The sequence below is a fragment of the Apium graveolens genome, chromosome 5 (assembly GCF_009905375.1).
Source record: "Apium graveolens cultivar Ventura chromosome 5, ASM990537v1, whole genome shotgun sequence".
Classification (NCBI taxonomy): domain Eukaryota; kingdom Viridiplantae; phylum Streptophyta; class Magnoliopsida; order Apiales; family Apiaceae; genus Apium; species Apium graveolens.
Window position 1 is genome coordinate 299,108,922 of NC_133651.1, and position 15,716 is coordinate 299,124,637.

At 34.1% G+C, this 15,716-nt stretch overlaps 1 protein-coding gene across 1 annotated transcript; it reads right to left on the reverse strand.

Annotated features, from left to right (window-relative positions):
- Positions 1-13,025: 13,025 nt before the first annotated feature.
- On the reverse strand, positions 13,026-15,474 carry LOC141661100 (uncharacterized). Its single transcript, XM_074468080.1, has 2 exons — positions 15,008-15,474; positions 13,026-13,665 (listed from the first exon to the last, which is right to left on the reverse strand). The coding sequence occupies exons 1-2, from the start codon at positions 15,472-15,474 to the stop codon at positions 13,026-13,028; spliced, it is 1,107 nt and encodes a 368-aa protein (XP_074324181.1).
- Between the last annotated feature and the right edge of the window lie 242 nt (positions 15,475-15,716).

A 15,716-nucleotide genomic window follows, 5' to 3' on the forward strand; every position in this document is an offset into this window, starting at 1 on the left:
CCTTTCTTCTTCGTGAGTTAAAGATCTCACTTCATCATCCTCCAATCATTCATTGCGATAACATCAATGTTACTTACTTGGATTCCAATCCCATTCTTCATGCTCGAACAAAACACATTAAGATAGACTACCATTTTCTTCGTGAACGTGTTATGTGTGGTTCTGTAAAGATTGTTTTTGTCCCTACGGCTGATCAAACTGCTGACTTATTTACAAAAGGTTTGTCTACACCAAGATTCCAAATGCTCCGAGACAAGTTTCTAATTCATCCTTGTCCAACCAACTTAAAGGGGGGGGGGTGTTAAAGTACAGAAGAGATAAGGGAGTTTTTAAGTCATATTTATCTTGTAATAATTGTATGATATAGTTTAGAGTTATCGGTTGTTGAGAGAATTTCTCTACGGGCTGTATATTTACAAATACTTTATAAATAGATAATTGATATAACATGAAAAGTGTGGAAAACAACCTCTACCAAAAACAATTCTCTATCTCTTCTGAGTCTATTTCTTTCACTTGTTAGAATAATATAAAATCCTAGAAAGGGTCATTCTCTAACACCTTAAGGTTTTAGAGTAACTGGTTCCTTAACCTTGTATCAGAGCTTAGGATGGCAGATGACTCAGGTTTGATCCCTGCCACCCCCAACATTTCTCAAAATTTATGAGGGAGACGAAAATCAAATTTATGCCCCAAAATTGAGCGCCTGTGATCCAATCTTTGACCCATAAATGGGATTTCGAGTGAGGGGGAGTGTTAGAATAATATAGTGTATTCATCATATTTGCTGTCAGTGAACCAGTTATTCTAAAACCTCAAGGTAGATGACTCAGGTTTGATCCCTGCCACCCCCAACATTTCTCAAAATTTATGAGGGAGACGAAAATCAAATTTATGCCCCAAAATTGAGCGCCCGTGATCCAATCTTTGACCCATAAATGGGATTTCGAGTGAGGGGGAGTGTTAGAATAATATAAGTTCCTGGAAAGGGCTATTCTCTAATATCTTGAGGTTTTAGAATAACTGGTTCATTGACAGCAAATATGATGAATACACTATTTTTAATTTGAAAACCAGAAATTTTACGGAAATAAATAAACATAGCATGTTGAAGCTTTCGGTTGAATTAAACAAATATAAATAAAATTTAACTTAATACAATTAGAAATATTTTAAGTCTTAGAAAGTGTTCACAAGCTTGATGTGCATGTATATTACATCTTTTTGCAAAAATATCAAAATTCAGGCCATCTTCTCGTAATTACATCTTTAATTTATAAAAAAACTTAACGCCCGTTAGAGATAAAGTAACGAAATGCAATCAAATGGCTAGAAAATTATACATGAGTCATGCGGGTGCTTATTATTATATGTTGGCTATTTTTGTGCAAAACAATTATTACTCATTCCATTTTTGTGCAATTAAGTCTATTTTTCATAAAGAAATAAATCAGTTTTGTTAAATTGGCATAGATGAACACATGTTTCCAAAAGTGGCATATTTATAGTCTATATTCACTTAAATTTTAAAATCCTAAATCACTTAAATTATCCCACACTAGGTACTACATATTATTATACATTATTATACTATACCGGGATATATATATTATCCTTTATAATAATATCATGCAATATTATAAATCAAAAATACAAACCTTCATGAAACAATTGTTAATGTAATGTTCTTCGGAAGAAATGAAGAAAGTATATTTCGGTTTTCGACTTTTAAAAAATAAAAGAAATCTACGAAAAAGATTAAGAACACAAAACACTACTAAAAATATTACATCAGACATCAATTTATAGCCGATGTGTCACACCCTAAAATAACCACACACATACACTCGAAACAATAGCGAACCATATTTATATTACAAACTTATAAGTCTAAAAAATGATAATAATACAATTACAAACCCAACCAAAATAATAACAATCCCGAGATCTTTACAAGTTCAGAGTTTGGAACAACCCATCTAACTGATACCACAATTACAAACCGACGGATTTCGCCTAATCTATATATTCTACCTGCGCCCTCAAATGGTCTTCACCCTGCCTACCGATTGACTTACGGGCGGTCTGCTTGTTACGAACAATGATTGCTAGCAGTAGAACCGGGTTAAATAAAAGAAAATGAGCTAAAATGCTCAGCAAGTACTATCAGTTCTACTATACAAGGCATTATCACAAAATCACGGGTTCATGAATCAAGAGGTTATAGATGCTTGTAAAAATGACAATAAGAAACATGAAGTTTTAACATAAAGACATGGTAGAATCATAACAACTGAAACATGACATATGGTATCATGGCATCGGGCAACATGTTATAATCAATTAAATATCAAATCATCAAAATTCATTTTAGGATGCTACGGATTACAGCCGGTGATCAGCCACGAAGTAATCCCGAACCGCGCTGGGTTCTCAAATATAATGGGATCCCTAGGCTATATTTGAGACTATCAATAAGTGTGAAAAGGACTTGCCTCTAGTCCAATCCACTAAGTCAAGGAAATATTTATTTTATTTTTAATGATTTATAACATGAATGTCAGGGAAAGATTTGGTATCACTTTAATGGAATTGTAACAAGAGAATTCAAGTTCACTAATGAGGTTCACTTTAGGGAATTTGGTAGGGAGTTTAGTATTCACGATCTAATGGATAAGGGATGTTTTGAAAGTAAGGTACTAACAAGATTAAGAGTTATTAACGGTAGTATTTGAATTAGTTAATGACATGGTGATTATCACAACTACGCATTCACGAAAAAAGTATGTATACTTGCAACAATTATATGCATAAGGAGGTAAGTAACTTGCCTTCCAATAGTTCTAATATTATTCGATCTTAACGGCACGAGTCTTCCCCTTCGTTTCAGAACCTACACATTATATTAATTTCATTACTATTCACCTTTTAACACCTCCTAAACCTATAAGCTCCTAGAATCACTATTACCTTTATCATAACTATTATTACACAAGAACTTATAATTATAAGAATACACATAACTTAATCATATACAATTCAAGTAATCCATATAGTCACATAATCACATAACGGCATGTCATATACTACTAGTTATTTATACTATTATATCACCTAAATACCCAAGAATATAAGCAAATAACACATAAGAACTATTATTGGCCTTGAATTAAACCTAAAGATGAAGTGCAACACTCGGACTCTTCATCAAAAAGTTCCAATTACAATGAATACCGCTAAAGTTTCCTAAGGGCACTCTAAAGGTGCTCTCGGGTTTCTTGGTGGAAATGGGATTTCTCCACCTTGGGCCTTCACTCCAAACCACTTCCTAAAGGTTGTTAAGACTCTAAACTAACTTCTAAAGTTGGTGAGACTCAGGGGCCTCACTCCTCTAGGCTTATAAAAATCAATACTCATACTAAGGTTTCCTGCTAGCACCGGTTTGCACTACCCGCGCTCTTTGGCAGAAATCTTAAATTCTACACCATGGATTCTTAAGACTTAAACCTAACTCTCAGACTTGGTTTCATGGAAAAGCTTCACCTAGGCTTCTCTTGGCCTCTGCTCAAAGTTGACACTGCCCAGCCTCCCTCGAATTCACTCTGCTCTGATTTTACTTACATAAAACTCACTTTTCTCACTCAATTTTAATTCTAATGGTTTTTTAAGCTTCCTAAGGATGTATTATTCTTATTTAATCCAAGGCCCCGTGAAGGCCTAGCCTATGGCATGGTTATAATCGACCAAAGTTCAAGTTTACGCAGTCTTGCCCTGTTCTAAGTTACTCTCGAAAATATGTGTGTGCACCTACCTAAATGCAAGTTTTTCAATGAATCAAAACCACTGAACTCAAGTACAACTCAAGTCCTAACACCAGTAAACTCAGGCCTAGCAAGGCCTCACCAAAACTCACCTAAAACAGCCTAGACTTATGGTGAAAAATTCTGCTACAAAGGGCCTAGTGTACCTCCTTCCACCTTAACTCCCATTTCAACACCAAAACCAACATGCATGTCACACCCCCAAATCCGGGGTCGGGGATCCGGGTTGTCATGAGTTCCATTTTCCTTAATAACACTTAATCTTAATAAACAACCAACTATTGCGTACTATGACCCCACAATACACACACACACCAAAAGTTATAGTCTCAGAGATGAATACCAAAAATAACACAAGTCATTTTATTCCACAATTATAAATCATTACACCTTAAAAGGGTTTCTGAATAAATTTAAATATTCTTTGCCATTAGTACAATTCATAATCTACATAAGTTTGGTACATCAACAGTTGAAACCTAGCCTATTGGTAGTTCCTACCTCAGCTACAGCGGCATCAACGCCTACAGGAAACTGCGAAACGTTTCCAATCCGCTTGCGAATTGGGAGCTTGGTCATGTTCATCTTGTCTATCTGTTGTTGTGTGATGAAAGAAGAAAGCAAGAGTGAGCAACAAGCCCGCCGAAATAATATGTATAATAATTAACAATATATGAGCATTCTCATAGTACTCATGAAAGTCTTGGTCAAGAAGAAATGAACCAAGTTGATATCTTAACGCGACCAAGTCGCAAAATATTCAGTATATATGTATATATACTTTTCAAAATCTTGGAAATCCTCTTCCATGCATAATATACATAGAGTTCCAGTTTATAACTGTATAAAAATATCGTTGCAAGGTGATCTCATATATCTAACCTTGTCTCAACGTTTTTCTGAAAATCTTTGTCATACATAAGATAATCATTAACTAGATATAAGTTGAAAAGATGAAGTTACAAGATACTCCAATATACTTATATATTTTTCAAATACTACTTGAACTACCACCGTTCAAGTTATAATCAGTTTCAAAAGTTCATCACATAGATGAGACTACAAGATAAGACTTGAATAAATTCAATATTTGAAATATCATTTGAAAGAAATGAAGTTACAAGATACTTCATTAAGTCCCGATATATATATTCACCTATATATATATATCTCATACACTCCTTGAAAACCTCTTTTATGAAAATTATAAACACAGTTTTAATATCTAGTGAATTTGGAAAGAAGAAAGCTTTGGCATAAACCAGATATCTTGCTGATCAGGCAAATATACCAATTAAGTAACCTTTTCTACTAATAGATGGATGAATCCCCCATCGGTCATCACCCTGGCCACATTAGGGCCTTGTGCTGGACCGCCACCCGGCCTCTTATGCGTTGATGGACTGCCACCCAGCCACTTACATTTTGATAGACCGTACCCCGGCCTGTCGCTTATGCCAACTCAATTAGATGGACCTACTTCCCGAACGTTGGGCAAGTAATCAAATTCTTTTATTAAATGTAATATCCGGGATATATCGTGTAATTATTTTTGCTATTAAATAATTATTATATGTGTGTTCAGTATTTATTCTGTGAATTAATTGTTAAGTGTTATCTGTGTTTAAATATTTAAAAATAATATTAATTGAGTATTTTAATTTTTATATGTCCAAAATAAAATATAGATAATTGTCATATCTTCCTAATTATTTTTATGTTGATTTATGAATATATAGGAATCATATGAATTTTATAAAATCTTTTTCCGGGTAATTAAAATCTATTTTATAAAAACGGGAACCAACCAACGTCATTCGTTGTTACGTTTTTAGAACTCGAAACTTTTCCGAGAACTCCTTCCTAACCTAATTGTAATATTCCGAGCATATTCCATGTTTCGACTTTTTCGATCCGGCGTATGGTTTGTCCTGCGCGGGTCCCGACGCAACATTTTCGAAACAATATTCGTTTCGGTAAATCAATAAAACTCGTAGTTTCGATAAACGGGAGCTTTTTATTAAACTATCACAATTATCACCTCGTAGTACGTGTAACCAGGCGCTGAGACCAAGACCGCAGTACAAATTGTACTGATTTGGATAATTATCTCGAAAATCGGTACCGTTTGGATCGGTTTTTATAAATAAACGTACCATTTTATATCCGGAATGATCCAACGGGATACTAATTTCCCATAAATATAAATAACCTCTACCGTATTTTATTTTGTATCAGAAATCATTTGCAAACAGTATTTACAAAATTTTTACAGAGAAAATACTATAATTATATTATGTTCTTCATAATCAAACACAAATTCGGAGGCGTTATCGATATCCGATTTTGGCGTACATATACTCAAAACGAGTTACTGAAATCTAGAATCCAAATCTTCCATCAATTTCAACCCAGAATCATCAGGTGATTTTCTATTTAATTATTTATATTCAAATTTCTTGGTATTTAAATTATGAATTTTTGTACGGATAATTGTTTGAATGATTTGATGATTGTATGTTGTAGGGCTTGTTTTCCTGATCATTTTGGTATATTATACTTCAAATTTGGAGTTCAATAACATGTTTAATTTTGGGTTTGATTCTCGAAATTTAAAAATTAGGGTTTATATTACTTTGAATATTTTCAATTCGATTTGGGGGTTCTTATTTCAGAATTATTAGATGTTCTAAAGGGGAGGGTTGTGTTCCTTATGCAATTTGCAATCGATCCATATAAGTTTTGTGAATCGACGAGGCCTGTAGAGGAGTGAGTTATGATTTGAAGTTTTCGCCGGTGTTCTTGAAGTTTTTGGCCGGATTTTTATTTCCAGATGTCGTTTGGTCCATTTGTTAATTGATTTGAACTCCTGAAGTGATTTAGAATGAAAACCCCACTTGAATCGTGTTAAACCATCCTGTTTTCGCCTGAATCGGCGCTCACCGGAGCCGTATTCCGGTCACCGGAATCTGGGTTCATGAAGAATCCGTTTCTGTTCTTGGTGACCCGGAGTTCCGACCCGGTTTGACCCGGTTTTGATCCAAAATTCTGTAAAATTAATTTTTAACTTCTGTTTTTACAGTTTAGCCCCCCAAGGTTTCCCAGCTTTGCAGAAATGGGATTTCTGTTTCAAAAATTTTTAAAAATCAGATTTCTTTTATAAATTCATTTCCAAAATTAGTTTTTAATTTCTGAAAATTCTAAATATTATTATTTTAATTCCAAAAATTGTTTTTAATTCAAAAATAAATCTGAATTAATTAGTTAATTAATTTCAGTTAATTTTTAATTGATTAATTGGTCTATTAATTCGGAAATTAATTGATTAATTGATTTAATTAAGTATTAAGTGATTTTAATTAATTATTCAGTTAGATTTAATTATTTAAAAATGATTTAAAAATTCCGAAAAATAGTTTCGAGCTTTAAAATATTATTTTAAATTATTTCCAAGGCTCGATAATTATTATAAAATTGTTTCAAAGCCAGAATTGGCCAACCGAATCCTGTTTATTACTCCGAAATTGATCCAACGACCCGTTTTAATTCTGAAAAATGTTTTAGAAATCATTTTAAATACCCGAAAGCCTGTTTATGACCCAAGACTTCTTTATAAATGAAATGTCGTTGATTATTTGACGTGTTATGTGTTATATGTGACTTGTTGTTTGACTGTCGGTCTATATGTTCGGTGATTACTTGTTTATAGAGTAACTTTCATTCCGTTAATCGGATTTGGGTAAAACGAAGGGTAGATAGACGTGTATGTCGAATATAATCGTATGTGTTAAATATTAATAGATACTTATGATGCCTAGCAGAGTAAGCAAGGCGTAAGAAAGAGAAGTAGGTGATCAGAAAATAGAATTTACATGTAGAAAATACAACAAGTAATGAGAGGATAGAAGCGAGGCATAGAAGAAGCAGACGAGTAATTGTTGAATGGGGTCATTAGACAAGTACAAGTGAAGTTGAAATCGATTATGATAAGGCAAGTATTTCTAAACCTTTCTCAAGATACAATGCAAATATTTCTAAATTCTCTTGTGACATATTGTTAATACCCAAAATAGCTCTGTTTTATACTGTACATACTTTGAATCCTTCATCCTTGAACCTGAGCCACATCATTTGATCTTTGAGCCGTAAACCTTAGTCTTTGTAAACCATTTCTTGTTGATTTACCAGATACTAAACCACACAAATACGATACTACTCAACAAATATATATCCATCATATACCAAACACTGGAACAGAATTGTTTACACATACAGAAACTTTTATACTCAATCCATACCTTGTGATATCAAAGTACTAAAACCTTGTAAAAACACTATTCATCTAATACCCGATTATCCTACCGGCTGGAGGCCACTTCTTTTATGTACTTTGACATACCCTTTCAGTAACCATGAATTTTTACCATGATCTTATACAAATGTGTTATTGTTAATGATTATGATCTGATTTTATTGAATTATATTGTTTATCATATTGAACTGCTTTAGAATTGGATAGTTTTCTTTGTGTGGACCAGATTCGTGGTCAGACCATATCGATGGTCAAGTTAGGCCAATGTGTGCCTTGGATCCAGTAGTTAGAGTAGTGCTGTGTGCTTTGCTCGGGGTTAGTGCGTGACTGATCAGCAGCCTAACCCTGGTTTTAAAAACTTAAAATGAATATCCAATTCTATTGGTTGTTTAACAAGAAACTTGATTTCTTCGAATCATCTCGTTTGATCATTGTTTAACCTCGGTTATTGATAATATGACTTGCTGAGCTAGTTAGCTCACTCTTGCGAATCTTTTTATATATTTTACAGTTAAGAAGGATATGGATGATAGTGAAGTTCTTCAGTTCAAAGTGCGAGCTAGGATTTCAGTTTGAGTTGGAACGAGCTAACAGAAGCCTCATATAGTAGTGAGATAATAAAATTGTAAGAATAATTTCATTATCAGTTGTAAGTTAAATTAGTTGGGATTTGGTACGTTGTAATAAAAATTAAGGTTATGGCTTGTTTTTATACTTTAACCTGTTGCGATCCGTGGTTATGTACAGCAAGGTCATTGCAAATAATATTTATATACAGGTTTATATATGGTGTATGTGTTGTGGACCTCAAACTTTTGACCCGGGTTTGGAGGGCGCCACATCAAAACCGCAACCTTGTTGCGAATATAAAATACACCACAGAGCCAGATCCCTCATATTTTTAAGCGAGTATTTAAATCCCCTTCGAAAGGAAGATCTTAAATTTGAAAATGAGTTTTGGGATCCGCTCTAACTTTTAAAATTATTTTAAAAACTCGAAAACATTTTAAAGAATGTTTAGAGTAATGATGATTTAATAAAACAAATCAGTCCCGATATATTAGAAAATATATGTATATTATTATTTAAATAATATTCCCATAAAGGATAATCTTTATAAAATAATTGAAGTAGAAGTTTCAAAACTCATACTTGAAACGAATAATAAATAACCAAAGATATACTTATACGAACGTACGATCCTTATTTGAATAATCAAAAATAAGTTTGATTATTATTCAAAACCATCGAATATACCTTATTCGATTAAGAGTTATAGAAAACCATATATATGTATATATAAATATACATATATTATACTCGGGAACATCGACTCCCGGTTTAGAAAAATGTTCACCTTTGGGTCCCCTAAACTAAGGGTATACGCAACTATTGCTTAGCTCTAGCATAGGTATTATGCAGTTTATAACCATTTGAATTGATAATAAAATATCAAGATTTCACAACATGCATATATATACCATATCAACATGCTCCAATATATCGCAAGATTTGCTAATAACAGTCATGCACTTATCTCAAGATAATGCATCAATATATTTACATCACAACAGTATAACATGTAGAAAACTTTCCTGAGTGTTCCGGGGTAGACTTAAGCTTAGAGTGGGTCCGTTAACCTATGAACAACAACATAAGTCAGAATTAGACCACGGTCTCTTAAGAAACTAGTCAAAACTCACTCATACCCTAACGGTCGCTTATAAGCTTAATAATTTGCGTTAATCGCTTGCGTACCCTCGGCTCCACCAATTTTAATAAATTAACTGTTATGAATTTTAAGACGAGTCTTTCACGAGTACTTTACCAACTTCCTAATCCACCTTACATAATTGTTTCATATTTTGATTAATTATTTAAGGGTCTCAATTATGGTCTCAAAGTTACTCGAGATTTCGGGGTTCGCTCGCGAAACGCTATTACTTAAAATGGTCATTTCTCATCGCTTGTAACTCGGATTTAGGCGAACGACATATCAAAACGAATCTCGTAACATGGAATATCTAAACATGGCAAAGGTCAGAAGCTTACAGTGAGTTTACGGGTCCTAAAATTTTATGCAAAACAGTCTAAGGAAAACGAGCATTATGACGGCTATGTTTACGAGATTCCCAAAATAATTACCACTCTAAATCCTCATCAATTCACTCACAACCACCAACACAACAATATTATACCATCATACTACAAACTCAGTCCCCAACTCCAAGTTTTACCAATTTATCCAACCAATGAAAGACCCAATAATCAAAGATCAAGCCTTAATACTAACAATGCTTCAATAAAACTTAATTGAATCATAAAATCAAAGCTAGGATTTGAAGTTTATACCTTCCTTAGATCCTTAAACCACTTACAAGAGATTGTAATCCTTAATAGAGCCTTGATCTATATTTATCATGTTCAAACTTGCAAATGAATTCAAGAAATGAGTTAGAACTATTGGAGTTATAATTAGTCCGATTTAAATAACTGTAAATATGATGATCTAACCATGATTATTTGGACGAGACTTGTGAACAAGAGTTGTAGACCATCTCAATACCTTTCCAACGAGCTATAGAACATAACATTTGAGTGAGTATTGAAGGAGATATGGCAGTTTGAAGTTGCTGGTATTATTTTGGCCGAGAGCAAGAAGCTTGGAAATGGGGGGAGAGAAATGAAATGCTGCTTGGTTGATTTTTTTTTGAATGAAATGAAATGCTTGGTTGAAAATTAACCTTTCAAAATATCTTTGCTTTTGCTTTAATAAAGTGATCTCACCTTGATTACATCATTACAAGGACACTTGTTCAATCCTTATGGTTGGATGATATCATCCTCCCCTAATCCCTTTGATTAGTGCTTAATTACTTGGCTAATGACCGCTTATCTATTATACGGTTCGCTCAACTTTCATTTTCGTTCATCGTTTGAGGGATCATATCCGGGATTTTATTACTTGGGTTCCCCTAAACCTTTCTCAATATTTTATATTCCTTTTATGATCCTCTCTTATTATTCTTGAATTTAAATCCTTTTAATCATGTTACCTTATACTCAATTCTTTCGGTATCTGATGGATTTTCGGGAAAAATCAAAGTGTCTAGATTTGAATTCTAACGACCTTTACATACACTCATTTACTTTATGGAATACTAATACGATCTTAGAATTTTCATAACAGTACACCTATACAGCGTGGTCTGATAATTTTCCTTAATCAGCATCATCAACAAAAAGTTAGTATTCATCAGTGTATCAAAAATTCCAAAAATTGGGGTTATTACAATGCAAGACAACAAATCTATCCTACAGTGTACACAACCCCATTAACTATCATTTTATGGAAAAATACGAGCATAAACCTAGCCATATAAGCCATTTACCGAGTCAAAAATAGAGAGCATAACAGAGCAGATTTTACATATGCGAGTTTAAGCAAACATTCTAACTAAAAATACATGGTATCAACTTGATGGCTACAAATTTGATCATGACTTATCAAGGGACATAGCATACTAGCATTTAAGATAAAAAATCATGGCATGCATTGCACAAAAACTCAAATTTAAATCACATAACATATTTGTCCGAAATATCACTTATATCATGGCATGCAAGTACTAATTTCTACTTTTATCATAAAAATCATAGCATGCAAGGATAGAAACATTGTAGAATACATTTTTAAAAGATCATAAGTTCTTTGAAAGCCACATGCAAAGTCTCTTTCATTTTGAAAACAAAAAAAACTATCACACAAACAACAAAATCCATTCGACTCTTTGGGAGTCATTGCTGAATGCTTGAGGCCAAGATCATGGCTTGAAAATAGAAGCAAAACACTTCATCAAGACCATCTCTTGCTCAAGTTATATGAGCCACATTAGGTTCAACTCTAGATTCACAAGAATCAAATTTAGATTCTTGGCTTTAGCCACATGCAACTAAGAAACTAACTTTAAATGAAGATGTAGCACTAAGTGTAAATGTCCCTTGCTTAGATGAGTTGAAAGGTGTTAAGAAAATGAAGAAATGAGGAAGAAAAATGAAAGGGGTGGGGGAGGGTTTAGGTGCGGCCGAGAGGGAGTAGGGAGAAGAGAGAGTGGAGTGATATGTTGGTGGAAAAGAAAATGATGTGAGATGAGTGTTTTACTTAGTTTTTGTCTCACCAAATTATAGTGGAGGTTGAGTTTACTATTTTATCCTTCATCCACTAATAGCAAGCTTTTGCATGCAAGGCTTTATTGGTCATTTATTTGGTCAAATGGAGTTAGTGGAGGGTGAAATGACGGTCTTACCCTTGATCTCTATTTGGGTGGAATTTGCATACAAGGGTACACTTGTAATTCAATAACTATTAAAAGTATAATTTAAAAGAATGATTTTTAGTAATTAAAATACAAACCCAAAAAAAAAAATTTATATTAAAAGAATTTTCTAACATTACCAGACTAATAAATAAGTCATGCAAAATATAATTACCACATAAAAAATCACACAAGCAATTGCAAATAAATTGACTCTACTCCACAATATTAGAACATAATTTATCTCCTAATCGCAACTTATTCAAATATTACTAAATCGCGAGAATCTCAATTATTACTTAATCGCGTAGTCGTAACTATTCGAATAATATCAAATTGCACTACTTAATTAATCGCGTAACGAAAATCTTACTTGCGTACGATAGCTATACGCTAAAAAAATATTCCAGCAACATTTGTAATGCCATACGACAAAATTATACAATATATAACGAATCCACATAATTGCTATTATATTATATAATATTTATGAATATATACATCGCACTTATAAAATAGTTCAATATTTACTGGTTATCACATCCTCTCCCCCTTATAGGATTCTGTCCCCAGAATCTAGGAGAATAGTTGAGGATACCGATTCCGCATTTTAGATTCTAATTCCCACGTTGCCCATTCAACTCTAGGATTCCTCCACAATACTTTCACCAAACTTACTACTTTATTTCTAAGAATTCTCTCTTGTCGATCCAGTATCTGCACGGGTTGCTCTTTATATGATAAATCAGCTTGAATTTCCACTGTCTCAATCTCTATCACATGATTGGCATCCGAATTATACTTCTTTAGCAATGAGACATGAAATACATTATACACGTGCTGATATTTTGGTGGCAAGGCTAGCTCATAAGCAACTTTCCCTACTTGCTTCAATATTTTAAAAGGTCTGATATATCTTCGAGCTAATTTCCCTTTCTTACCGAATCGGGTCAAACCCTTCCATGGTGATACTTTTAGCAATACAGCTTCCCCAATTTCGAATTCCACATCCTTCCGGGTGGGGTCCACGCATTTCTTTTGTCTATCCTGAGCAACAATGAGTCTATTCTTGATTATAGTGACAGTGTCCTTCATTTGCTGAATCAATTCAGGTCCAAAAATCTTTCCTTTCCCAACTTCATTCCAACTCGTCGGTGTTCTACACTTTCGCCCATATAAAGCTTTGTATGGTGGCATGCCAATACTTGAATGGTAACTATTGTTATATGAGAATTCTATGAGTGATAGATGTTCGTCCCAACTTCTTGAAAAATCAATGGCACAGCTTCGCAATATATCTTCGATGGTTTGTTCGTTCGCTTTGGCCATCGGTTTGTTGATGGTATGTCGTACTCATGTTTAATTTCATTCCGAGATTTTCTTGAAATTGCCTCCAGAACCTCGAATTGAATCGCGGGTCTCGATCCAAAACTATCGATATAGGTATACCATGGTGTAACACGATTTCGCGTACACACATATGAACTAGTCTGTCTAACGAAGACTTCTCATTGATTGGAAAAAAATGAGCCAATTTCGTAAGGCGGTCAACTATCACCCAAATTACGTCGTGTCCAGAATGTGTTCGCGGTAAAACCACTACAAAATCCATGGCAATATTTTCCCACTTCCATTCTGGAATCTTCAGTGGTTGAATCAAACCACTTGGTTTCTGATGTTCTGCTTTCACTCTTTGGTATGTGTCACATTTTGAAACCCATTATGTAATTTCTCTTTTCATGTTCGGCCACCAGAAGTTCTTCTCCAAATCATGGTATATTTTGGTACTTCCCGGGTGAATCAAAAATCTTGAGGTGTATGCTTCTTGTAAAATATCCTTCTTCAATTCAGTCACATTTGGGATCCAAATTCTTGTCAAAAATCTCAACACACCTTGTTCTTCCTTTTATGTACATATCTCTTCTCCTGTCAACTGATTATTTTCTTGAGTCATTACTTCATCTTGGAATTTCTTTATCCTCTATAGTAGTGTTGGTTGAAAAGTAATGGCACAATACATTTCTTCCGCTCCTTTATGTTCACAAAGCTCTAATTACAATTTTTCAACTTCATCAGATAATTCCTTCGGCATTGTTATCATACTTAGCTTTTCCTTCCTACTCAGAGCGTCTGCTACCACTTTGGCCTTTACCGGATGATATTATATCGAACAATCGTATTCTTTGATCAATTTCAACCATCGGCGCTGTCTCATATATAGCTCCTTCTGAGTAAAGAGGTACTTCAGACTTTTGTGATCCATGTATATCTTGCACTTTTCCCCATATAAGTAGTGTCTCCATAATTTTAAGGCAAACACTATCATAGCTAATTCTAAGTCATAAGTCGGGTACTTCTGTTCATGTGGTTTAAGTTGTCTTGAAGCATACGCTATCACCTTCCCATGTTGCATTAATACGCATCCAAGTCCTTTATAAGAGGCATCAATGTATATCACAAAATATCCCTTGTCATCTGGTAATGCTAACACTGGAGTGGTTACCAATCTTTTCTTCAATTCTTGAAAACTACTTTCACACTTCTCCGTCCATTCAAACTTCTCGTTCTTCCTAGTCAATTTGGTCAGTGATACGACAATCTTCAAAAAATCCTTTACAAATCTTCTGTAGAATCCCGCTAGTCCAATAAAACTCCCCACTTCTGTAGGCGTCTTCGGTGCCTCCCAATTCATTATAGCCTCAATCTTTTCAGGATCTACCCTAATCCCTTCACTTCCAACAATATGTCCTAGGAATCTTACTTCAGTTAACCAAAACTCACATTTCGAGAAGTTGGCATACAATCTCTCCTTTCGCAATACTTCCAAAACTATTCTTAGATGTTCCTCGTGATCAGCTTCTGTCTTTGAATATACTAAAATATTATCGATAAAAACTATGACGAACTTGTCCAAGTGCACCTTGAATACACGATTCATTAAATCCATGAAAGCAGCCGGTGCATTCATCAACCCAAAAGCCATAACGAGAAATTCGTAATGCCCATATCTTGTTCGAAAAGCCATTTTCGGTATATCCTCAGACTTAATCTTCAACTGGTGATATCACGATCGCAGATCAATCTTTGAAAAATAAGAGGCTCCTTTGAGTTGGTCAAACACATCATAAATCCTAGGCAAATGGTATCTATTCTTAATCGTCAACTTGTTTAATTCTCGATAATCTATACAAAGTCTCATGCTTCTGTCCTTTTTCTTCACAAACAAAAATGGCACGCCCCACGGTGAAACACTTAGTCTTATAAATC

Excerpts from the sequence above, each read along its gene's own strand:
- LOC141661100 (XM_074468080.1), bottom strand. The coding sequence starts at position 15,474 with ATGGCTTTTCGAACAAGATATGGGCATTACGAATTTCTCGTTATGGCT. Across the intron at positions 13,666-15,007 it reads TTGACTAGGAAGAACGAGAA|TTACCATTCAAGTATTGGCA; the intron begins GTTTGAATGGAC and ends ATATAACAATAG.